Here is a 25,760-nt window from a genome sequence, read left to right on the forward strand (position 1 = left end):
GGGGGGGGGCAGCCCCCCCCCCATCACTCCCGCCTCCTCCCGCGCCCAGCAGGGAGCAGGAGAGTTAAAGCAGCCAGCTTCTCTGCGCGGGGGGGGGAGGGGGGGCGCTACGCTCCCGTCGCTCTAATTCGCGGCACATCTGTCAATCTCCCCGCGAGCCCGCCCCCGGGTCCCGGCCTGAGCCCCCCTCAGGGGGACACGTGGGGGCGGGTTTGAGGCGCAGAAGCGGGCAGGGCCAAGGGGCGGGGCCCAGGAGGCGGGCTCGTGGGGGCGGAGTTCGGGCCGAAGCGGAAGGCTCAGGGGACGGGCCCCGTGAAGGGGCGGGGCCAAGGCCTTAGTGTGAGCGCGTGGGGTTCACGGGGCGGGGCCAGTGCCCAGAGGGCGGGGCTCGGCGAAGGGCGGGGCTGGGGCCGAGGCGCGCGGCTCAGGGGGCGGGGCCAGATCTGCGGGCGGGGCTCGTTGCGGAGAGGAGGGGGCGCGGGCCGAGGCGCACGGCTCAGGGGGCGGGGCCGGCGCTGGGGGCGGGGCTCGTTGCGGAGAGGCGCACGGCTCAGGGGGCAGGGCCGGAGCTGGGGGCGGGGCTCGTTGCGGAGAGGCGCACGGCTCAGGGGGCGGGGCCAGTGCCCACAGGGCGGGGCTCGGTCAAGGGCGGGGCGCACGGCTCAGGGGGCGGGGCTCGTTGCGGAGAGGCGCGCGGCTCAGGGGGCGGGGCCGGAGCTGGGGGCGGGGCTCGTTGCGGAGAGGCGCACGGCTCAGGGGGCGGGGCCGGAGCTGGGGGCGGGGCTCGTTGCGGAGAGGCGCACGGCTCAGGGGGCGGGGCCGGAGCTGGGGGCGGGGCTCGTTGCGGAGAGGCGCACGGCTCAGGGGGCGGGGCCAGTGCCCACAGGGCGGGGCTCGGTCAAGGGCGGGGCGCACGGCTCATGGGGCGGGGCTCGTTGCGGAGAGGCGCGCGGCTCAGGGGGCGGGGCCGGAGCTGGGGGCGGGGCTCGTTGCGGAGAGGCGCGCGGCTCAGGGGGCGGGGCCAGTGCCCACAGGGCGGGGCTCGTTGCGGAGAGGCGCACGGCTCAGGGGGCGGGGCCAGTGCCCACAGGGCGGGGCTCGTTGCGGAGAGGCGCACGGCTCAGGGGGCGGGGCCAGTGCCCACAGGGCGGGGCTCGTTGCGGAGAGGCGCGCGGCTCAGGGGGCGGGGCCGGAGCTGGGGGCGGGGCTCGTTGCGGAGAGGCGCGCGGCTCAGGGGGCGGGGCCAGTGCCCACAGGGCGGGGCTCGTTGCGGAGAGGCGCACGGCTCAGGGGGCGGGGCCAGTGCCCACAGGGCGGGGCTCGTTGCGGAGAGGCGCACGGCTCAGGGGGCGGGGCCAGTGCCCACAGGGCGGGGCTCGTTGCGGAGAGGCGCGCGGCTCAGGGGGCGGGGCCGGCGCTGGGGGCGGGGCTCGGCCGGGCCGCGCGGGACTCGCCCAGGGCGCCGCCGCGGGTTGCTGGTAAACAGGCGCGCGAGCCGATGTCCGGGCGCGGCGCGTTCCCGCTCAGCCCCCTGCCGCCCGCCGCCGCCGCCCCCCCCCGCCGCGGGGCCCGGCCTCATGCGGGGCCCTGGCCCGGCCGCCGCGGGGCCCGCCGGATACCGGGCCATGGGGCCCGCCGCCGCGGCGTACCAGGTGCGGGCCGTGGGGGGGGCTGAGGGCACTGGGGGGTGGGGGAGGGGGTGGGGGTGTGAGGGGGGGAGGTTTCTGGGGGGGCTCAGGGCACTGGGGGGAGGGGGAGGGGAGGAGGATACTGGGGGTGTGAGGGGAGGGAGGTTTTGGGGGGCTCAGGGCAGTGGGGGAGGGGAGGAGGATACTGGGAGTGTGAGGGGAGGGAGGTTTCGGGGGGGCTGAGGGCACTGGGGGTGGGGGAGGGGAGGAGGATACTGGGGGTGTGAGGGGAGGGAGGTTTTGGGGGGGCTCAGGGCACTGGGGGGAGGGGGAGGGGAGGAGGATACTGGGGGTGTGAGGGGAGGGAGGTTTCGGGGGGGCTCAGGGCACTGGGGGTGGGGGAGGGGAGGAGGATATTGAGGGGCTGAGGTCATGGGGGGTGGGGGGGGAGGTTACTTAGGGTTGCCGGGGGCTCAGCACCGAGGGACCATTTGTGATGTGGGGAGGGCGGGGGGGGACCCAGGGAAAGTGCCCAGTGGTGTTGGATGAGGGAAGTGGGGGGACCTGCTGTGGGCAAGTCTCCCAGAACAGTCCCTGGCCAGATACCATCTCCCGGCCTGTCCAGTGTACACCGCAGCCCTCCCTTGGGGATTGAAGCCCCCCCAAGGGAGGAAATTATTGCCAGTCCCATGCCCTGGGGGAGGGGGCTCTCGAGCTGGAGTGCTGCTGCTGCTCCCGGATGGGGCAGTGTGTCCCAGCTCTGGGGCAGCCTCTCTGGTAACTAGGGATGTTAAAATACTGTATGTTTATTCTGGTAAATGTGTAATCACTGAATATTTCAGTAGTTACATGGAGTGCTGGCTCCCCTTGAACACCGGATCCCACCTCCCTCCACTTCTCTCCGCAGCAGCACAGACAGGGCAGGGCCTGTGTGTAACCATGCACATAAACCCATGAGCCCAGGCTCATCAGTTAGCCATGTACACACATGCTCATCCCTGCTGGTAACTAGGTCTCTCACTGTTAGAACCGCAGTCCTTAAACCACGGAGGCACCAGGTATTCAATCTGACACTCAGCTTCACAAAGTGGCCATCTGCCTCTGGTTCCAGGTGTGCTCACAATGTGTGGCCCTACCCAGAGCACTAAGTTACACGGGGTCATGGCAGCATAGTTTGAATTTAAAAACAAATGCCGTGCTCCTCATGCCAGGCACAGATGGATGAACATAGTCATGGACACAGCATTTGGTTCTCGCAGCTGCCAGGGTCTAGTTAAAATAATGTGCAGCAGTAACCTAGGATCAAGTAGACAGTGGTTATGCTGTTCTGCTTCTCCATTCTAGCTCGTTCCCCATAATGCAATTTAGAAAAAGTAGGGAAAGAGGCCTAATATGTCAACTGAAGAAGAGTCTGGAAAATTGTTCCCTGAGATTTGCCAGTTAGGTGGATTTACCAGAGGGCTGGATGTTGTCATTCCATTTACTAGTTTAAAAAAATGGTAGTACCAGTACAGCTTGTGGCACCATATTCTCCGAAGCAGTAGGGGACTTAGGAGAGAGATGGGACAGGGACTCATGGGAACAAGCTCATGCTTAATTTCCTTTTTCTGAATTTGGCTGAGATCCTTTTCAGATTGGTCCTGGTAGGAGCTGTCACTGGGTAGGTGGAGGGGGTTGAGAGACTGTTTTGGAGAAGATGAAATGGAGATGGTGGATTCTACTTGAAAAGTGACTGGATTAGATTGACTAGAAGCTTGGTGGTTTTTATGGTGCCTAAAATAGCAGTGTGTGTGTTTGGGGGGAGGGTTTCCTGCAAGAGAGTCATTAGAAAACAACAGGACAAGAGACAGATTCCTAATCAATTCTTTTCTTTGCACTTTTGGGGCCCCAATTGGTTCCCTGTACAAGAGTCTGGTAACTTCTAGGTTCTGTCGGCATTGCAGCTGGGAGCATGCTTAAGCTAGTGTACAGAAACTAGCTGTGGACTAGGTGGTGATACAGGCTAGCCACTCAGATACAGACCCAGGGAGTTGGCCAAGCTTGTGCTCAAGGGGCTAGCCTATGGTGTAGCGTCCACACAGGTACTTCTGGTGTGCGAAGCTAGCACATGTCTGTGTACCCAGGCTGGGAGGCACACTTCCAGCTGCAGTGCAGACGTGCTTGCAGGCTGTTCGGTGTCTGTTGGCAGAGGGGTGGGATGGAGAACTAGGGTTGCTTTTCCTGAGGGGGGTGGGTGGGTGGGGGTGTGCGAGAGAGAGAGAGATACTGTAGTATTAGCTGTAGTACTCAATAGGAATGCTCTTGAATCCAGCCAACACTTATTTTTGTTTCTCCTACAAACTAATTGCATCAAACAGCTGTCTGCTTTCCCAGGTTCTAAGAGGGGGAGACACTGCGGGCTTGATTTGGCTATTCCTCTTCTGAGGTGGTGAGTTATGGACACACAGGTGGTGAGTTATGGACACACAATAGGTCATCACATAGCCCCTCTGCACCCTGTGGTGGGTGTTACAATCTGCTTTAGAAAAGGCTGGCCTGAATTGCTTGGCTAAGGTCGGATGGCAGGCTGTCCTTGCCCAGACAGTTTCCAAAAAATGCTATGGAAACTAACACATAACACCCTTGGTTCCGGGATTAACATCTCCTGAAGATGGTAACTGTTTGCAGTGCAGGATGATATTACAGGCTCTGTATTGTTAACTGAGAAATGTATTCTGTTCAAATCTTGTAGCATGTGATCAGGATGTTAAAGAAACTTTGTCTAGCTGCTGTTGTAGGCTTATCCCCTATTCAGCCTCTGTTTACGCCTTCTTTTTCCTGGTTCTGCATGGCTTTTAGCCACTTAAAGTCCATTAAAACGTTAGCAGATGACGCTGACTCACTTGTGGAGTTGCTGTGCAAACACTCTGTCAGCATAGGATGGTGGCCTAGTTCTTCTGTAAACAGCCAGCAGGAACTGCTGCAGATGACTCCATATCAGGGGCAGCTCTAAGATTCACTTAGGATTCATGGGACAGTCATTCTGTTTGTGTGAAAACCAAGACAGCTAAGTGTGAACCACCTCGGGCAAAGATGGTGTTTTCTGCTGAAGCTTCTCTGTATTCCATTTCCCCTTTTGCAGAGTTGTCTCTCATTCATGCGTCTGTTTTGCAGGTAGAACAGTTATGTCCAGATTTTAGATTTTACTGCAAAAGTTTATCTAAAGGAAGTTAGATAAATAGTGGAAAATAATGAAGAGGGTGAGAAGGTTCCTGCTTAGTGCCTGAAGCAGGGAATGGACACTGGGGACTCTGGAGAGGAGCTGGCCAGAAAGCAGAGAGACGGCAGAAGTTTGGGAGTCCGTGAATAAATTCTGTCTGCTGTCCAAGGCTTTCTTTGTGAGAATGGAATATGGTTACTGGCAGGCAAACTCTTTCCCTCAGTGCACAAAGCTGGCCATGCTGCTAGGCTCCTGCATGTGGATGTGATGAGCGTTGAGCAAGTTGGAGCATTGGGTAAAGCTCTCTGCCAGGCAAGCAGATTGTTTAAATGGAGGAGACCTGACTGATTTACAGTTTCCAGCTAGCCTGTCTTCCATCTCTCTGCTATTCCACCTCTAGGTCACCAGCCCACCCCTATTTATATTAGGGATGTGAATGTGTAGTCGAGCACATGGTTAACCGATGAGTCTCTGTTACACGCCCCCCCATCCCCACGGAGCCACCTGTTCGCCCTGCACGTGGTAGTGGTCGGGGGGCTGGTGCTCATGGGGAGCTGACTTAAAAGCCAGCTTCCTGTGAGCACCGGCTCCTGCCTCTCCCCCCATCTGTGTATCTGTATTTTAGCAGATACACGTTTAACAAATAAACACATTTTAACATCCCTAACTTACATCCATTAATTAAAAAGAATACACCCCCTACCCAAGGAAAACATCATTAACGGAGTTAAGGCTGTTCAGGTTATTCCTGCAAACACCAAAAAGTGAGGCAATACCCACAACTCCTAGTAGTAGCCCACTAGGGTCTCAGCTTGTGGCCATGCTGATTTGTAATGTTCACTTTTTCAACAGTGTTATCACCCACAGCACTCCTTTCCTAGCATATCCGCATATTGTACAACTTGTGTTCTGTCGGTCTGGTGTAGACCATGTGGAGATGCTAAGGTAGTGTCTTTACATCAGTCAGTAAAGACCCACATCGTAGATCTGTGGAAGGTGTGTAGGGCCTAGGTATGTTAACAGAGGTTTTTTGAGATTTAGAGCTGGGGTTACAAGGGGTGCAGGGGTCACGATGGGGCACATTAATAGAGCCCTGGGAAAGGTGGGAGACTTCCTACTTGTCTGCGCGCTGGCTGGCAGACAGTAGCATGATCCCATCATGACTGCTCCTCCCAGGTGCCTCTCAGCACTAGATGTGCGTGCCCTGCAAAGCTGCTGCCTTCTGTTCCTTGCATCTGGCTTGTCTCAGCTTCTGGGGGCTTTGTCTCTCTTAATCCCCCATGCATTAGTGACACCAGAATATTTTAGCCTGGAGGTTAGTTACTGGTGTTCCCAGAATTGCCTGGAGCCCAGCAGTCGGATTTAGAAAATGAAGGGGGCTTAACTGAGAGGATCAGAAATTGGACAATTATTCAAGCTTTGTCAAGGTGCTTGGCACAGAATAAGGAGACCCTGTCAGTGCTCCCCATGGTCTACCAACTAATTCTCACATATGGGTGTCCAGAGGAGTTCAGGCAGTACAGGGCCTTGCAGAGGTCACTGCAGAAAGTGTTTGAGGCTGAGAAGGGGAGCTGCGGAGGACAGTTCTCTTCATGCATCAAATGGTCCTAAACAGAGCAGAAATCAGAATATTGGCTGCAGAAGGGGAGGTTTAGCTAGAGTGAAGACAATGGGGGAGCAGGAAAAAGATAAACCTGGAGGCAGGTGGAGTCTTGCTAGTGAGGAGGTGATGTCTGAGCTTGTCACAGCTGGCAAGGGAAGCTTGGGAAGGGATTTGAGTAAGGAACAGGTGTGGTCTGAGGAGCCACTGAGGGAGAGAAATGTAACTGCAGCATTACTGCTGTGCTTTCGCCTCTGCTGTGGAAGTGCAGCCCTTAGAGGCTGGGTTCAAATACTCCATCTTGCTCACACAGGACCCTGGTGCTACTTGTTCCCTTTAAAGCAAGATGATACTTTAGTTCAGTCAGAATTATGGCATATTATCTACCAGGGCACAGATCTAATGTTGGATCTAAGTATCTGACCATGTTAAAGTGGTTCTGTTCTGGTGATGAAAGCCAGTTTTATGACACAGTAGCTTTCAGTTCTTTTATGTCGGACCTATACACAATTTTAGTTCTTTGCTGCCTTTAGACAAGTGGTCTAACTTATAAATTATCTATGTCATGTATGGTATAGAAACAAGAGAACAGAGAGCTGCATGCTCCATTAGAAATGGTTTGACCAGTATTTACTGTATGAGAGCTATTATCTCCCAGGTGTTTAGAGACTGTTTGAAATAAGAGTTGTTTGGTTTGCTTGTATGGCAGTCACTCGCAGAAGCCCCATTGTGCTGTACATAACAGTACTCACGGCGAGGCGGTCCCTGCACCAGAACTTGCATTCTTACTGATATGTTGTATAATAGGCATAATGCACAGTGAAGGGGTATCAGTAATAGAAATGTATGGTTATCCAGGCCAGCGTAATTCACAGGAGTTTTTAATATGACTTTGCACCAGGCCAGGTTTCTGTAGGGAAGAAGACAGAAGGGACTTGGAGTTGGTGTTATGCACAAAGTGACAAGCCAAGAAGATTTCAGCAACAGCAACTTTTTGAATGATTCTGAGTAGGGATTCGGGTTGCTAGGAGGGACTGCAGTAGTCAAGATGAGAGAGCAAGAATATGCCCTCTAAAAAGAGCTATGTGGATATGCTGTGCCCTCTGATATTAAATCATCTGCTTTCTTTTTGAGGAGAGAGGCCTAGAGCAAGAGATAACAGCTGAGTCATACCGGGCCCCTTGCCCCCAAGAGGAAAACACCTGATATTGTCAGACTGGAGTTAATCTAGATGTAATATCTCTGTGAAACCTACTGTCTGAGGCATCTACTCCACCTGTCCCCAATTTATTCTTCTGCCTCTCTTGAGAAGCCTCCTTCTGCCCACCAATAGTTTCTTGATGCCTCTTTTGTGTCTCATCTTCATTTCCTTAGACCAGTTCAGTAATCAGTGGCAGTCTCCTTGTCTCCCTTATGAGCTTGCTGGGGAACTTAGTAACACCTTCTCATGCTGCTGTAATTGCAGCCTGTGGAATAGAAAGTGAATCTTCCCAGTTGCTCCCACTTTGGTGAGACTCATTCTCCTTTCTCTTCATTTCATTTTGCCTTATATTTATGCTACAGATTCAATTCCAGTAGCTTTTCTCTTCTCCCCTTTGCTGTCGCCTTCCTTTCTCAGATTTGCTGGTATGTTTTGGTCTTGCATTTACTTTTTTCTGTGCCATCTCAGTTTCTCTTCCTGTCTGGGTCCATGGAGTGTATGAATCTGTCTTGTTCTGTGATGCCTTGTATGAAGAACGGAATGGGTATAGCCTGCTGTGTTTCAGTGGCAGGTGCAGAAGTTTCAGGTTATAAGTTGTGCATCCATTTTTACTGTGCATCGGGGCAATGGGATGTTAAATGGATTTTTTTTCACATATATTAAATAGATCCTGAAGTTCAGCATAGAGTGACTTGATTCTATCCTTTTCCACATTCTCACAGCGGGACCTTGCGGTGGCAGCAAACAGAAAAGCTGCCATTGTAGGTTCTGACACAAGAATTGCTACATGCCCAGATTGAGTTGAAGGCAGAATCCTCTGACCTGTCACATGCAGGCTTTACAAGCAAATCTGTCTGGACCCAGATATCCCAGCTGGTGTGTGAAGAAGTGCCAGCATGTGACTAAATTCTGCTCACTTGTTCTGGCCATTGCTTTGTTCCTGGTCCCTTTTATTCACTACTTTCCTGCCTTCAGGTTCTAGCACAGGAATAGCCCAGCTTCTGGAGTTCCTTTTGTAATAAAATGGTGCTGATCTCCTCATACAGCTGCAGTCCTGCTAGGGGAAAGTCTGTCCTGGGATTTCCAAAGGCAACATCTTAGTATAGCCTTCCTCTGACACCACCTGTTTGAGGATCTCAGTGTGCTTGAACAAACTGAGCTGTGGGGCAGCTATTATCTCTGACCTAGAGACTGGGAAACAGAGTTGAGGGGAAGTGGAACTGCCATGGACTCCAAATGCCCCATGGAGGTTGTGCCCTTTTGCAGCATTAAATGACTAGTAGCTTCAAAATGCAAGCCATCCCTTACATCAACCTGAAAGCAGAGCTGAAATTCTATTTGAACAGGGTTTGTTTTGCATGTCAGAATGGTAAACATTGCTGTTTGGCTTGTGGGGATTCTGGAGGAACATGCAGGAATTGCCTTCACCGGGCATCCGTCCAGGCCTTGCTTCCAAAACCCCAGGCAAGAATACATGTGGCGCTCTCCCTAAATGTCAGTGTACACAGAGTTGGATCACATGCTTTTGGCATGTCAGTAAAGCCTCATTTGCTCTTTGTTCTTAAAGGTTTCACACAATTTGCTTTTGGAAACTAACAGATAGTGATGGCCTATACTATAGGATCCTGAAATGTAAACCAGAGCAAGGGCTGTATTTTAGCCTGTACCATGAACCTGCCCCTGTGACAGCAGCTTGTCTGTGTGTTGGTCACAGTTGGTTTCTCTGCCCACTGCCTGCCTTGAGAGCATTTTCTGCACATATGTTTTTAATATGGAACTTGGTGCTGGATCATAATGGCACCACTCATTTTCATTGACAGCTGAGGTCTTTTTGATCATCCCTTCCTTAGCACGGGACGTTGAGAGGAGTGTTACTCTTCGGTGGTAAGTTGGGACAAAGAGGAAGGGGAAGCTAGAGAATGGCTCTTCCCATTACTTTCCAGATCACTCTGTTCCTTTATGGCTATATCACCATATGAATTACTGTGGTGCCTGGTGTCCATGCTGCTCCTTGGGTTCGTGGTGCATGTCCGCACCAGAAGCACTTCCACTGATTTAAGAACGGCAGTGTGGGAGTTGAGAGCCCAGTCTGGCAGCTCTGCTGGCAGCTCCCTACCTGGAGCCCAGCTACTCCATAGGCTCTTGGGGTCCTGGGGGGCTCCCCTCACCTTCCTGTTCCCTGCTGCAATCAGTGGGAAGCAACATGGGGCTTCCTGCTCCTGGGAGTCCGGGGGAAATGGCCAGACTCTCCAGAGAAGTAGAGGACAGAGTTGTAAAATGTAAAAAAACAACGAATGGTCCTGCAGCACCTTAGAGAGTAACACAAATGTAGATGGTAGCGTGAGCTTTGGTGGGCACAGCCCACTTCTTCAGTTGTAAAATTGTCATTCTTGTCAGCCTCCAGCCTAACAACACTGCTATGAACCCTACGCTTCCCTTTGAGCTGGTTTTATTCTGTCAGCATAGCAAATGTTCACTGGGAAGCATTCCAAACTTGCATTGCTTCTGAGGGACGTTGACGTGGTACAGCGCTCCCAAAGTGCAAGAGGCCTACGTGTTGACCTGGAATGAACCATTCAGCTGTAGACTGCTCCATCCATGCTTTCAGAAACATACTTTCTTTCCCACTTCCAAATGGCTCCACACGTTCTCCGCTAGGAGTCCTGGACATTGTCCAACATCTTCCTTGGAATGGAACTTCTAAGCTTTGCCCTGGAGCTACGTGAGGAGTTCTAGGTGGCAGGGTCACAGACACAGGACTCCATTGTTCAGGAGGAATCATGCCAACGATGCACTTCTGTGACAGCCAGCTGGGTATGTAAACTGCCTGGCAGAATGATCTCCAGTTTGAGTCCAAGGGAATGTCACTAGTTGGAAGAGCCTGCAAGGGTCTTTCATCTGAGCCAGTCCAATAGAAGTACCTGAGTCTCAGCCTTAGATGTGTCAGATTCAGAGACTGGGCTCAGCTTGGGTCCATGATGGCCACTCACTTGTACCAGGGATTTAGGCTGCACCTTCTTAGCATAAGTAAGATGAAGCTGTTGAGAGATACCCTGAGGAATGCCTGAGAAGACCACAGACACCCTTGCAGAGACTTCTGTAGCTTTAGTCAGGATGGGCATTCCCTGGTAGGAGCTGGGATTTGCTTTGGTAATGCTGGCTGTAATGCACACAGGCCAGTACCATGGATACTGCTGGCAGAGCTCAACTCAGTAGGTGCTTTACTCTGTCCTTGAGGGTATGCTGAGCAGCTGTTTCAGGTAACCCAGATTCCACCTTTCCAGTTCCTCTCTCAAGGAATTGAACACAAGTCCATGATGCGTGAGACAGTGGACTAAATCTGAGCTGTGAGCGAGGACTGTTAATGCACTAGTGGAGGTGATTAAGTCAGGCATTAAAGATCCATTTGTCATGGTGCAAACATTTTGTTTACAAACACGAGGCCTCCCTTCTCCCTGCTGGAGCCACTTAGGCTTCCAGATGCCAGGTCAGCTTCAAGAAATCTTCCTACAGGATGCTATCGCTCATGGCATGCTTTCAGGCACACCCTCTGAGCTGACTCCAGATGTCTCCAAGTCCCTCCCCAGAGAGATCTTCTTTTCCTGCCAAAGCTTCAGAAATCCGACAAAATAAAATAGCACAGTGGCCAGAGCTAGCTGTGAAGTGGACACATCTCAAGAATGACTGTCCAGGGTTGGTTACTTGAGGGTCTGTGAGAAGAATAGCAAGTGATGAGGGTACGAACTGGGGATATTGCAGAGCTATTGCTCTTGGGCTGGCAGAGACTTGCAGTGTTCCTTCTAATTTTTTTCCATCCATATGTGGAGTGAATTTTGGTATGTACACTAATAGCTAGCTAATGTGCGGATATGCGCCACCAGTACAAACACAACCCCTGATGCATATTTTTTTTTTTAAGTTCACAGATATGGGATAAGATTAAAATAAGGGTTAATTAACAAGGTGCATTGCTTAAGACAGAGGTTCCCCAACTTTTTGACACGGGGACCAGTAAATCCATTCCCGAGCATTTGGAGGACTGGTAGTATTCATTTGCATACAGTGGAGTCTGGATTATCCGACCTTCGGTAATCCGACACTCTGCTTTATCCGACCCTGCAGCTCCCCGGACAAAGCAGCACTGGCAGGAGTGGCTCCAGTGCACGGGCTGAGAGAATGGTCCCGCTCGCTGCCCTGTCACTCTCCTGGAGCCGCGGACGCCTCTTCTGCCGGCACCGCTTTGTCCCCGGGAGCTGCAGGCATCAGCAGCTCCAGGGTGCGTGGTGGGAGAATGGCCCCCTGGCTACCTCGTCGCTCTCCTGGAGCTGCTGATGCTTCTGCCGGTGGCCGCTTCGTCACCTCCCTGCAGCACCCGGGGATGAAGCAGTGCTGGCAGGAGCGGCATCAGCACCTCCAGGAGAGCATCGGGTCAGCAAGTGGGGCCAGGCGCCCGGGAGCTGCAGGGAAGGAAGGGGCCAGGGCCAGGCAGGGATGGGGCCAAGATACACAGTAGAGTCCCTATCATCTGACCTATTCGGTAATCCAACCACGTGTGAGTCCCGTTTAGGTCGGATAATCGGGACTCTACTGTATTTGCAAATTCATTCATTAAGCAAAGGATGAATATTCAAATAAGTTGTTTCTGGTCCTACCAAAGCCCCCAGTGCCAGCTTTAGCAAAGCATTTGCTATGGTCACCAACGATATTCTTGCCAGCAAGTGAAGGGAGGATGGATTGGATACATAGACTGTAAAGATGGATAGAACGCTGGCTAGACCAGGGTTTCCCAAACGTTTTACTTTAGCTGGAACCCGTTTCAGTACTGTTTTTTGCAGCCCAAAAATATAAACGCATATAAAAAAAAGAATACATTTTCACTGTTTCACCCGGCTGCATCCTCCGCCCAGCGCGGGGCAGGGCTTGGGGGACCTGGCGCCACATGGGCACTCCAGGAGGCGGAGCATATTGGGGGTAGAGTATCTGGCTAGGAGGGAGGGTGCAAGGAGGGGACTTAGGTAGGAGTTGGACCTCCCTGGTTTGGCACCCTCTGGACCTGACTGGTCCCAGAGGAGGAATTTTTTGGACCAGGGGAGGTCATTTCAGGGCTCCAGGTTCCCACCCTCTCCACTAGGATTCTTTGCACCTCCCTCTCCTGCAACCCAGCTGAGCTGCTCACCCCTGCTGGTTCCCTGCACCTCCCCCAAAACCATCCCCCACAATCCAAGGGAGTGCAGCAGCACTTCCCTGCAGCCCCTCACAGCCCAGCTGAGCTGCCCTTCTGTTCCCTATGCCTTCCCCCATCCACCTCAGCCTAATTAAACCCCACACTGGTTCCCAGCATGCCTCCCCCACAGCACAGCTGAGCCCCGTTTCCCTGAACCTCCCCTCAAACCGTGCAGACATACTGAGCCCAGTACTGATTCCCTGCCCCCCCCCCCTCCCATTGAGTCCAGCGCTGGGTTCCTGGCACCTCCCTCCTCCTACAGCCCAGGTGAGCCCAGTGCCCCACACATTCCCCCTCCCCCCCCCCCTGCAGCCCAGCCTGGCGCCCCCCCAAGCATGGTGCCCAGGGGCAACTGCCCCTCTGGTCCCACCTTGCTATGCCTCTGCCAGGGGCCCAGCACATTCAGCTGCATCCTCCACCCAGCCCCCAGGGCTTGGGGGACCCGGCTCCGCACAGGCACAGACCGGTACTGGGCTACAGCCCATAGTTTGAGAAATGCTGGCTTAAGATATTTAGTTAATATGAAATCAAATAAGAAAATTAACACTGCCCTAGGAGTACATGTATTTTATCATCCTTCTTAATAACTCAAGCTAGTAAACCCACCAAAATGTGGGATACTGAAAACAGCTAAATAAACAAAATAAAGGCATGGCCACTAAGTGAAAGTATAAAAAAAGATTCACCAGAGACCTAATTTAATAACTGACTCTAACCATAGACCACTAAAATCTCGAGGGAAAGTTGCTCTAAAAAATGAGGCACATCTAAAACATTACTGGTCACTGGAGCTGGGGTGGGGACATGACCGGTTAGAAAATACAAGTGTGATACTGCAAATCATATTTAAAAGCTGGAATCCATGTTCCAGACAAAGGTCACGCCAAACACTTCAATCAGCTGGTGGAACTATCTTAATATATATATGGGCCAGTTAAGCAATTCTGAAACGTATCCAGTGAAAAGCTAGGTAACAATAATACACTGTCACATTTGTAATTATAAAAAAGTTACTAAATATGATTTTAATGGCTGTTTGGGGGAGGAGAAGAGATTATTTATTTGGATATTTTTCAAAAAATCTCACTCCAGTAAGCAGTCACATTGTTTTTTTTTTTTTTTCCCCCTTTAGCAGAAGTCTCTCCCACCCTCCACAGGCCAGCTAGAACTGGGAAAGACTAAGGGTATGTCTAGACTACCAAGTTTTGTCAAGGAAACTAATGACTACATGCATAAATTCACAATGTCAAAGTTGCCAGTGCATGTTCACACTTGCTCCATATGATCATGTTCACATTGGAAGCTCCCCTGTTGACACCGGGAGTGGTGCACTGTGGGTATGTATCCCACAGTGCCTGGTGATACCATTTGTTATTGGGTGTTGTGGGACTCCAGAATGTAGTGCGGGGCATCATGGGACCATGAAAATGTCTCTTCAGGCACCAGTGGCTACGTCTACACTACGAGTTTTGCTGTAAGAGGCAATGCAAATGAAGCGTGGATTAGCATTTTCTCATGCATCATTTGCATACTCTCTTCCGATCCGTTTTTGCGCTCGGGTTGTGGACGACATAAGATCCTTATGCATCAAAATGAGGTATACCGATCTTGTGCAAAAAGGAAACGTCCACACTGCTTGTTTTTGTGCAAAAACCCCTAGCACAAAAACAGATCAGAAGAGAATATGCAAATGAAGCACGAGAAAATGCTAATCCACGCTTCATTCGCATTGTCTCTTCCGGCAAAACTCATAGTGTAGACGTAGCCAGTTTGTCCAAGGGGTTTCTGGCATCCTTTCGCGCCTTTTTTTCCAACTGTCATTCTTTGCTGTGGGCGCCAGCAACTGCAGTGAGAGAATGGATCCCGCATTTCTCTCACATGTTCTGTTAATTGTCATGAAGACATCACGCATGGCAGCAGAGAGAATCTTGAAGTTACTAACAGAGAAAGAAGACTCGGAGGAGCTTGACAGTGTGCGTGATATGGACAATGGCAATGTTATTGCATTTGGCAGCCACAGAACAGCTGTACAGGGTAGAGAGGTTCTGCTGGACTAGGGAAACCAGCACTGATTGGTGGGATCACATCATCATGCAAGTGTGGTATGAAGAGCAGTGGGTATAGAACTTTAAGATGTGTAAAGCAACCTTCCTGAAGCAGTGGACTGAGCTGGCCTTCGACTTGTGGTGCAAGGACATCAGCTTGAGAAGCTGCCCTCTAGGTTGAGAAGCGTGTGGCAATTGCTTATGGAAGCTGGAGACTTCTGATTGCTACCGGTCAATCGCAAATCAGTTTGGAGTGGGGAAGTCTGCAGAAGAGCAGAGTGAGGGGGGATTTGATAGCAGTCTTCAGCTACCTGATGGGAGGTTCCAAAGAGGGTGGAGAGAGACTGTTTTCAGCGGTGACAGATGGCAGAACAAGGAGCAGTGGTCTCAAGTGGCAGTGGAGGAGGTCTAGGTTGGATATTAGGAAAAACTATTTCCCTTGGAGAGTGGTGAAGCACTGGGCTGGGTTCCCTAGGGATGGGGTGGAATCGCCATCCCTTGAGGTTTCTAAGTCCTGGCCTGACAAAGCCCTGGCTGGGATGATTATGTTGGGGTTAGTCCTGCTTTGGGCAGGCAGTTGGACTCAGTGACTTCTGAGGTCTCTTCCAACCCTGTGATTCTAAGTCTACTGTTGGGGCTGTACTGCTGCAAGTGTGCAGGGCCATACGTCATATTCTGCTACAGAAGACCATGACTTTGGTGAATGTGCGTGACATAGTGCTGCTTTCCCTGGGATACCCTTCTGTAGGCCCGCCTTAAAAGGGTAGGGTGGCTGTCTGCTGGTAGATTATACAGCTGTTTCTGAAGCAGCAGTGGTATGTCGGGCAACAGCCTACTTCTGCCACCAGCTACTCCTTCAGCTCCAGTGGAGGAGGCCTGGATTGTGAATTTGAAACCCTAGGTTCAAGTGAGCTGACAGCCCACGTAGGGAACCCTGAGAGAGCATCGTGGCAAGTCTTTAATTGCATGGCCAGTCTTAATCTTGGAACTTGCAAACTTTGGGTGCCTGACTTTACAACCTTGCATGTAAGTGTGTGTGTGTTTGATAGGATCCCCTGTGGAGTTAGCATTTGTGGGGGAACTGGGAGACTGTCAGAACCTTTCACTTACAGCTGACCAGTTTGCATCTGGCCTGATGAGTAGGGAGTAAAACCTGCCTGTTGAATGGCCTTTGGCTCCTGTAGGAGATGAGTTTGGTGAGGCTTTCTGCTAATTGGTGAACTCAGCAGAGTGGTTAACATGGAGACTGATCTGCTCCCTGGCAGTCACATCTCAGCCCTCAGGCAGTGTGTAGGAAGCTTGCTCTGGAGAAGGCTCCATTAGGGCTCTCAAACAGTCACTAGATCGCCCACTGCAAGCTGAAGTTATGGCTCTATGCAAACAAGCTCCATAAGTTCATGTAGACGGTCTGATTGCCGGCTGCGCTGCAGTTGGAGCAGACAGGCCCGCCCAAGGGGTATTGTGCTTGGTGGTTGGGTGTGTCTGGTGCCTTGCGCACCAGGGCCGGCAGCTGCTCCTGGGAAGCGCTGCTGCTGCTTGTATGGAGTCAGTTCCTGGAGCTCCCCTCCCTTGGGGAGCTCGCCAAACAACGGTGCAGCCTGTCGTTCTGCAGTGGGCTTGTTTCATGCTCCCTAAGCCTCAGAAGAGAAAGCGGCAGGAGAGTGAGCGATGTTGTCTCGGCATGTTCCAGAGCTGCCGGCAGCGTTGAAATGTTGTCCTGCTGGCTTGGGGGCTTTCTCAGCCACACAGCTCATTGGCTGGGGGAGCCACATGAAGGAGCGTTGACGCTGCAGCATGTCGAGTGCCCAAGGGCGGCATGGAGCCAGGTGCAGGCCTATGTTGAGTGGGGCAGTGCTGGGTCCCAGCATGCATTGCTCCCGTTTGCTCTGAGTGCCAGGTAGGGTTGCTAGGTGTCCAGTTTTCTACCGGACAGTCTGGTTTTTGGGCCCTCTGGTAAAAAAAAAAATCCAGAAAATACTGGATATGTGCAATGTTCGGTATTTCCTGGTTTTCTGGCTGGGTGCTGGATGGAAGCCTGGCGGGGGTAGGGGAGTGACTGGGAGGCGGGGCATGATCGGCGCTGGGAGGCCTGGTTGCGTGTGAAGAGGTGGAGAGGCAGCCCGGTCTGCTCCTGCGCGCTGGTCAAGCGTGTGGTGGAGCCGCAGCTGGACTGACTCGCACGGGACGGGAGCACCCTAGGCTCTGGACAGCCCGGGTCAGTCCTGCTCCCCTCCGCCAGCTCTGCGTCCTGCTGGCCTGTTCCTGCTCCAGATCTTCCCAGCCTGTCCCGCTGCACCCCTTGTCAGCCCTGTTTCCGGTGGCCAGTTCTCCCCTCCTCCTGAGGTCCCCTTGCCACCTGAGGTCCGTCTCCGCTCCCCCCCGGACGATATCCCACGGCCAGCCCTGTTCCGCCCGACCCCCTCCCCCCAGCCCTGCTTCCCATTGCCCCCCCATCTCTCTCAGCCAGCCCTGTTGCCCCCCCATTAGCTCTGTTTCCTGTCCTCCCCCCCCTTCCCGGCCAGCACCGCTCCCCTCCCCGCTGGTCCTCTCCCCCCCCCCCCCCCCCCCACGAAGCGTGTCCGGTATTGTTTTTTTTTTAAATGACTACCTGGTAACCCTAGCAGTGATCCTATCCCTGTGATTATCACGGAGATTTAAACTGAGAAACAACTTGCCTCCCTCCCCCAAGCCTGCTTCTGGCTCCCAGCACCCCCACCCCCCTGACCCCAGCCCCCATGCTTACCTGGTTCTGCAAGGCTGCTGGCACATAATGGTCTTTGAGTCTGGTTTTTTTTCCCCCGTTTGTTTTTTGCTCAACAACTTTGATCTCTTCCCCCTCCCCCTTTCCCCCCCCCCCTTTGAACAGAATTTTTTCTTGGTGGGGTTTTTGGGTCGGGGGGGGGGGGGGATGTTTGGTATTTTTGTTTCAACCATCTGGCAACCCTAGTGCCGGGGGATTGGGTGGTGTGGGGGGGGGGGGCACGGTGCAGCTGGCAGGGCCTGGCTCTATGGGGAGGTGGATGCTGGGGCAGAGGGTTGAGGGGTGAAGTGTTGGGTTACAGTCTCCTAGGAGTGCTCTGCCAGATCCCTGGGGGCACCATGAGATGAGGCCAGTGGTCACAGCCTCTAGCTCAGACTCCTGAGGGGCCCTCGGGCCTCACTCCATGTCACAGCCGTCCGCTGGCCCCGAGCAGCCTGTCACGGGGCCGTTGAAGTGCTGGGCCCATGGGCCATTGGGGACCTGGGTCCTCCTTGTGAGAGTTCTGGGGCCGGAACTGAAGCTGCCAGCAGAGGACCTGCCTCAGCCACGTGTGCCACCCCCAGCCAGTGCCACTACTGCAGAGCTGGGTGAAAGCCCTGGCCATGCTGTTCGGGGCCACGTGCCCTTTGTCCCGGAGCGGTAACGGTGGCCCTGCACTTGGGCGCCAGGCCAGAGGCAGGAGCTGGATCCACATCCCCTGCTGCCCTCGCTGAAGCGCAGGGGAGCGGAGCAGGGGCACAGTTACTGCTCTGGTCCCAAAGGCATTAGCAGGGAGGGCCTGCCCCCGAGCTGGCAGCCTCCCTTCTGTGCCCGCCCTCCCCCCAGAGGGAAGTGAAAGCTACAGGCCAGGCCAGCGGTGGAGCCCTGCCTGGCTCCCAAAGTGGGGTTCCCGTGTACTGACACATCCGTTAGCAGGAGCCCTGCCTGCGGCTTGCACTTCTGCATTTTCTGTTCCACTGGTTGGCTTGCATGCCCTAGAGCAGCAGAGCCTGCAGTTCAACTGGCGATGGCCCTCGCAGTCCTCTGCCCCACAGCTCAGCAAGTGGCATCTCGGTGCACCCGCCCCTTCCCCCTCCCCCCCACTGCGACTGAAGGCTACTCTGTGCCCCCAGCCCTGTGCCCCCCGCTGCAGCTCAGAGTGACTGTGCGGTCCCCGTCCTCCCCGCCCCCGCAGCTCAGAGACTGGTGGTGCTCTGGCCCCCGCACACCTGTGGCAGTAGCAGCCTCTGCTCGGCTGAGGGACACGTAGGTGCCTGCAGCATGTCCAGGCCGTGACACGCTGACTAGCAACCGGGTACGACTCGCGTTAGAGGAGCCCCCAGCTTGTGCAGCTGCCCCTTCCCCATGAGCAGTCTCTGCCCACTGCCCTGCACTGTTACCCTCCCCAGCGAGTGCAGGGCAGGGCCGCCTTGCTCTGGGCCTCCAGCCGCGGGGGGTGCAGGCGCGGGGCCGGAGGCTGCAAAGGCCCTACTGGGGAGCAGGTTAAAGCTTGTCCAAGGTAACCGTGTCTCATTCTGTCCTAGCGTCCTGGGATGCCTCTGGGGAGCCGGATGCCCATGGCAGGCCTGCAGGTGGGACCCCCTTCAGGCCCTCCGTATGGAGCAGCCTCTCCGCTGCGCCCGGGAATGTCGCAGTCGATTATGGATCCCTTTAGAAAGCGCCTGCTTGCTCCGCAGTCGCAGCCACCCCTGGCAAGCCAAAGGCGAGGGTAAGAGCGTCGGTGCTGGCAGGGGGTGGGCGAGGGTGCTGATTCTGGGCTGCATTCCTGCATCCCAACCCCATGCAGCCACTGCCGGGCGCTTGTGCACGTCACTGATCCACCTCTGCTTCCATTTCCCATCTGCCAAATGCTGGCGCCCTCGCAGGGGGACCCAGTGGCTGGCGCTTGCTAACACCCCCTTCCCCACCCGCATGGACTCTGATGGAGCCCTGTGGCCGAGCAAACAAAAGCAGCCTTGGCACGAGAGGTCCCTGCTCACTGCTCTGGCAGGTCCCGGGACAATGGGAGCCTTGGACATCGGGGTGGAGAGCTCCGTGCCCCTCCCACCTGCTCCCCCAGGCTGCCAGGCACAGGCTCTGCCATGCTGCCAACGACTCCCCTCGCCCGACGGGCCAACGATGGCGGCGCTCTGGGCCCCGAGGCTGGCCGGCTGCAGAGCCGCTCTCCCAGGTGGGGCCGTGCAGCAGGCGGCTTCCCTGCACAGAGCAGTCGCTGGGCCTCTTCCTCCATTGGAGCTAAGGCGGGGCCAGCACAGCCTCCCTTGCTGACACTGCTCTGTCTCTGCTCTCTCCAAGCTTTGCTGGTTGTTCCTCAGGGGCCCCGAAGCAGGCTCCAGGCGAGGCTTTGGCCCAGTTCCCTGCCCTGGCTGGGTGCTGGTTACTGCACAACCTGAGTGAAGGTGCCATGTCCCAGCTGTGCACACTGGTGCTGCACAGCTGGCTGCAGGCGGCTGGGGAGGGGAGTGGCTGGATCTGAGCAGAGGGGGAATGGGGATGAGTGGGGAAATGCATCTAGTGGAATGAGGGGCTTGAAAGCAGCCGGGACCAGCGGTGTCCCGCTTTCCGGGTGACACACCTTGAGAGTTCTGTTGGCCCCCCACCATCTCCCCAGCAAGAGCCCCACCGGGGGATGATGGGGAAGGAGCATGGAGCAAGGGCCCCCTGCCTAGGGCACAAGCCCCGCCCTCGCCAGCACAGCGTTGCGCTCTACCCTGTAGCTCGCCTCTGACGGGCCAGGCCTTCCCAGCTGCGTGTGAGTGATGCCGGAGGCGTGTGGCCTCTCCTGGGGCAGTTACGCAGCGAGGAGCGGCGGCGCGAGGCCCTTGGGGATGGGGGTCGCTGCCTCGCCGTGCTTGGAGAGCTGTTGCCACTGAGCTCTGTGAGGTCAGGGTGGGAGTTGCCGGGTCTGCAGGCCGCCATGGTCCAGACGAAGAGGTGCTGAGGCTAGGGAGATGGGCATGAGAGGGAGGACCGGTGCCCTCGAAGCCCCAGCGTGTGTCTGGTCTGCCGTGCGGGGAACTAGCTGCCAGGAGTCCAGCCTGCTCTTGCCTAACTCTGCCGCTCGGTGTGCTGCTTGCAGGCTGAAAAGAAGGAAGATGGCAGACAAGGTCCTACCTCAGAGGGTAAGTGCAGCTCCCTGGTGAGCAAGCCCCAGCCCCAGGCGGGGAGTGAACCAGCCAGCGGAGGGGAGTGTTTACAGGAAGGCGACAGACACACCTAGGATAGGAAGGTTCCCAGGGTGTTGAGGCACCCTCAGTGGGGTGCGGCTGACATCCCCTGCCAGCAGTGAGGGAAGAGAATGCCTCTGGGTTAGGAGCTACCTGGGTGGGGCTGGAGGCGCACGACAGTTGCAGCAGGGAGCTCTGGGTTGGATATTAGGAAAAACGATTTCCCTAGGGGGGCGGGGAAGGACTGGGCTGGGTTCCCTAGGGAGGGGGTGGAATCTCCATCCCTGGAGGTTTCTAAGTCCCGGCTCGACAAAGCCCTGGCTGGGCTGAGTCGGGGTTGGTCCTGCCTTGGGCAGGGGGCTGGACTCTGCCTCCTGAGGGCTTTGCCAGCCCTGGGGTTCTGTGAGTCTAGTCAATGACGGTGCCTTGGAGCCGAGACCCCGGAGGAGCTCCTGGCCCGAGCGGTTGTTCCCATTCAAAGCCTTGGGCTCCGTTGGCAAAGGCCAGTCCACGGGGGTGTTCTGTCTGCTCTGCCCTCTACTGTCCCACCTCCCCTGTCCCGCTGGAGCCGTAGGCTGGCGGCGGAGCAGAGCGGCAGGCACTGAGTGCCCTTGAGGCCACAAACGTGCCACCGGCTGCTACTGACGGGCATGGGGCAGCAAGCTTGGCCGTGTGCACACCCTGCTGAGGGCAGAGATGTGCAGGCCCGTGGCTGCTGTGTGATGGGCTCTGTTTGTAGATACGGGAGCTGGTTCCAGAGTCTCAGGCCTACATGGACCTTCTTGCCTTTGAGCGCAAGCTGGATCAGACCATTGCCAGGAAGCGAATGGAAATCCAGGAGGCCATCAAGAAACCCCTCACGGTGCGTGGCAGCCCCAGGGAGCCAGGCCCTTGGCACGAAGGAGCAGGCAGCTGCGTGTAGCCAGAGCTTCGTGCAAAGGGAGGGCTGGTGCTCAGCTGCCCAGTGAGTAGGGCCCACATCACTCCTGGGCCGTCGGGGGCAGGGAGGCTGGCCCTGCAACCAGCCAGGGCCAAGGGGGGGGGGGGGGTTCATGGCCCTTTGTGGGGTTCGGGGCAGCTCGGGCGTGTGCGTTTCTCTCCTGCCCCACCTGCTCACTATGGGGGTGGCGCTGCCCCTCCGGCTGCAGCAGGTCCCTGGGGGGAGGGGCGCTGGCATGGGAGCTGCTGAGTGCTCCGTGACGCTGCGTGTTCTCTGCACTGCAGCAAAAGCGGAAGCTGCGGATTTACATCTCCAACACCTTCACCCCGGGCAAGGAGGAGGGGGACGGCAGCGAGCACGTGGCCTCGTGGGAGCTGCGCGTGGAAGGCAAGCTGCTGGAGGATGTAAGGACACGGGCGTAGCGCCCTGCCACCTGAGCTGAGAACTGCTCCCTTGTGACCCACAGAGCAGCCTGTTAGGCCCCAATTGGGAGCCCTGCTCCTGGCCCACATCTCCCCTTTGCTGGCCACGGCCAGGCTCTGCACACGGCCTGTGGCCTGGCTCCTCTGCCCAACATGAATTCCCACGTGGCACCTGGAGCACTCCCTTGCCCTCCCAGCCGGCTCTAGGGCCCCTGTCCTGGCCACCGTCGGCAGATAGGTCACTGGCCTGGGGTGCTCCCAGAGTAGCCCTTTGCTTTGGGTCCTGAGGGCTGCTCCATCTCCCCCCTTCAGTAGCCCTGTATTGCAGCTCCCTGTCCCTGAGCCCGATCAGGGTCTGGCTCGACCCCAGAGCCACTGGCAGTCCCCGAGGAGCCCATCACCTCTCTGCAATCACCCGCCCACGTCTGCGGGTCCTGGGGTTCTGGTGCGTCGGGCTGAGCCCTGCCCTGGTTCCTTTCAGCCGAGTAAGCAGAAGAGGAAGTTCTCCTCCTTTTTCAAGAGCCTTGTCATCGAGCTGGACAAGGAGCTGTATGGGCCGGACAACCACCTGGTGGAGGTAAGGCGCGCCGAGCAGCTGCTGCGGGCTGGGCGTGGGGCTGCGTCTCCTAGCAGCGCCCTGGCAAGCTGCTCTGGCGCGTGCTCATGGGAGGGGGGGAAGGGCGCTCAGCGACGTGCAGTAGTTCTGGGGCTAGCAGTGAGGCAGCTGCCCTGGGCCCTCCCTGCAGGGCGTGGCTGAAGCTCGCTCTGGCCCCAGCTTGTGGCTTGGTTGGTTTGTGGTGTGATTGGCCCGTGCCCAGAATGAAGTGGCAACTGCCTGGCCTGCCTCTCCCCCACCCCCCAAGACTCCCAGCAGCCACTGCCTGCAGCTCTGCTCCCCGCCCATCCGCCCTCCCTTAACCCCTTAAGCCCTGGCTGGCTGGCGGAGGGAGCTGCTGGGTAGAGGGGGGTGGGGCGGTTTGGAGAGGGGCTGCTGGGGAGTGGGGCAGTTGGGGAGGAGGCGTAGGGAGGTTTGGAGAGGGGCCAGCTGTCGATGCAGCCGTGCGGGCTGGCTGGGTGAGGTTCAGGCAGGTAGGGACAGGTGACCAGTCAGGCCAAGGACAGCCTGTGCGGCAGGCAGCAGGGCTGTGTCGGGGGGGTAAAGGCGCCTGCGGGCAGGCGGGAGGAGGAGGCGGCAGCGCAGGCTCCTGGGGCCAGTGTGGCAGGAGGCCGGAGGTGAGCTGTGTCCCAGCCCTCGGGGGCTGTGTGGGGATCACTGTACCAGTGGGCAGGGCGGTGCTGCACCGGGCAGGGTGCCAATTGAAAGGGGGGCTAGGGCAGTGCTGCCCTGCACCCATCAGAGGGGCGTGTCTCCAGCAGCCGTTGTGTGTCGCCTCCCGCGTCCGGCAAGGGCTGTTCTCTCCCGCCAGTGAGATCCTGGCTCGGCCCAGACACGGCAGCGGCGCGGCCCTGCCCGATACCTGTTCCCGACAAGGGCTGGTGACCCTTAGCATCCCACTCTTGGGGTGAACAGGCAGGAGAGCTGGGAGAACTTCAACCTTCACATGAACTACCAAGAGCCCGGTGGCGCCTTAGACACTAACAGATTTATTTGGGCCTCAGCTTCCGTGGGCAAAACCCCCATGACGCAGCTGTTGAAGGGGGGGGGGGGGTTGCCCACAGTTTGGACCCAAATAAAACTGAGTCTCTGAGGTGCCACTGGACTTCGTGTTGCTTTTGCAGGTACAGACTAATACGCCACCCCTGAGACTTGTCCCCTACTCGTCCGGGCTAACGGTACCTGCTCCAGCCCTCAAACAACCGCATCTTCAATCTGCTGTTCCCTGCCCCCTGGGGCGGGACCTCTCGTGCTGAAATGTGCCACTAGGCTGTGGGACTTGCTGCCAGATAGGGCACTGGGAAGAGCTCAGCCGCGGCAGGAGTAGGCCCTGGTCTGGAAACCCTCCCGGTGAAGGGCTCAGACCCCTGGTCCCAAGGCAGATAATCCCAGCTCTGCCGCCTGCATCTGCCTCAAGCGGGCAGTGCGGCGTGGCCAGTGGGCTAGATCCCTGTGTGTGTTCAGAGCTGGTCAGCGCTAGGGATGTTAAAGACTAGTTGACCACTGTAGTCGATCCTCCCCCCCCTTTGCCTCTGAGATAGGCAGCAAGGAGCAGGAGAGGGGTACGTCGAAGTGGCAGCGCTGCACAGCTGTGTGGCCCTGCTGCTTTGAAACCCCAAGGCGGCATCCGCAGATTAGCCCCTTTGAAACGCCACCTCTGCACGTTTCAAAGGGGAATGGAGGCCCCAGCTGACCCCGGGCTCCGTGAGTTCCACATTCCTCCTTTGAAACGTACAAGAGCCCCGGCAGGGAGGAATGCGGAAGTGCCTCCATGGACTAGTGGACTAGTCAATGAACCGCGTTTTAACACCCTTAGTCAGAACAGCTCCTGAAGCCGCTGTGACATGTTTGCCGGGCTCTGTGGTCTGAGGGGGGGTGTCATGGGAATAATGGTCAGGGCACAGTGGCACCAAACCCAGCCATGACACCAAAGTGTGGAACCACTGCAGGATTCTGGGATAGTCCCTGGGTGGGAAATCCTTGAGGGTTATCTTTGCCGCAGGTATTGACAGACAGGGCTCTCCAGGTGGCTCATCTCGCTCCCAGGCTGGCTCGTCTTTCTGGGCCTGTCTGCAGCCTGGCTTTAGTTAGGAAAGTCAAGGTTCTGTGGCCAGGGTGAATCCTGGGGCCCCTGGATACACAGCACTGTGCTCAGCATCGCTTCTAGACCGTAACTCGGACTCTGCTGCCCACCAGGGCTCTGTGCTGCGACAGCTGCCAGCTCCGGGGCTGGTGACTTGCGTTTCCAGCCACAGCTCCGCTGACAAGCTGTTTGTGCGAGAATCCCCAGCCTCAGGCCTGCACGAGCCAGGAGCTCTTCAGAAACCGCGCACAGACCCCCTGATCCCCACCCCAGGGCAGACGGCAGCAGCGGAGTGGGACACGCTGAGCCACACACACGTGCTGGGCGGGTTTTCGGCTGAGGCCAGGGCCTCAAACTCAGCTGCCCCAGGATGCTAAAGCCCATTCAAAGCGGCTGGCCAGGACTGCAGGCATGGAGGGGGCTCTGGCCCCCGGCTGCCTGGCGCTGGGTGAGGCTGTGAATGATGTACGGGAAGCACCCCCTTGTGGCCCCTGCAGTAAACGTGGCTCTTGTTGGCCTTTCCCCAGTGGCACAGGATGCCCACGACCCAGGAGACCGATGGCTTCCAGGTCAAGCGCCCTGGCGATGTCAATGTGAAATGCACCCTGCTGCTCATGCTGGATCACCAGGTGAGACCCTGGGGGCAGCAGTGCCCCGAGCGGCAGGAAGGGCAGCTTCTGGGGCAGGTCTGGGCAGCCACCGAGTGACTTGAAGGAGCCTGGGGGCCCCCAGCAAACGCGCGTGTGAATGCCTGCCAAGTGGTGGGCACTGGGCCGCTCCAAGGCAAAGGGCTGGCTTGGCGGGGCAGGATCAGCAGGTCCGGCTGAGTGGGGGGATTCATTCAGGAGGCAGGCGGCACGCCCCGGCACTGGCT

General features: G+C 56.4%; 1 protein-coding gene across 3 annotated transcripts in view; it reads left to right on the forward strand.

The window, feature by feature from the left end:
- Positions 1-1,379: 1,379 nt before the first annotated feature.
- SMARCD2 (SWI/SNF related BAF chromatin remodeling complex subunit D2) overlaps positions 1,380-25,760 on the forward strand; it is a 29,444-nt gene continuing 5,063 nt past the window's right edge. Inside the window, exons 1-7 of one of the 3 annotated variants that reach the window (XM_089773966.1) lie at positions 1,380-1,478; positions 19,182-19,366; positions 20,738-20,780; positions 21,565-21,687; positions 22,050-22,169; positions 22,669-22,764; positions 25,414-25,515. In XM_089773966.1, the coding sequence (XP_089630092.1) occupies positions 19,191-19,366; positions 20,738-20,780; positions 21,565-21,687; positions 22,050-22,169; positions 22,669-22,764; positions 25,414-25,515 (660 nt within the window). In that variant the 5' untranslated portion in view covers positions 1,380-1,478; positions 19,182-19,190. Of the gene's footprint in view, positions 1,653-18,805; positions 18,953-19,181; positions 19,367-20,737; positions 20,781-21,564; positions 21,688-22,049; positions 22,170-22,668; positions 22,765-25,413; positions 25,516-25,760 lie in introns of those variants that run through there. The other 2 variants (XM_089773965.1, XM_075918663.2) reach the window with 2 other exon arrangements.

The sequence above is a fragment of the Pelodiscus sinensis genome, chromosome 29 (genome assembly GCF_052426305.1).
Source record: "Pelodiscus sinensis isolate ZL-2025 chromosome 29, ASM5242630v1, whole genome shotgun sequence".
In the NCBI taxonomy this organism is placed as follows: Eukaryota; Metazoa; Chordata; order Testudines; family Trionychidae; genus Pelodiscus; species Pelodiscus sinensis.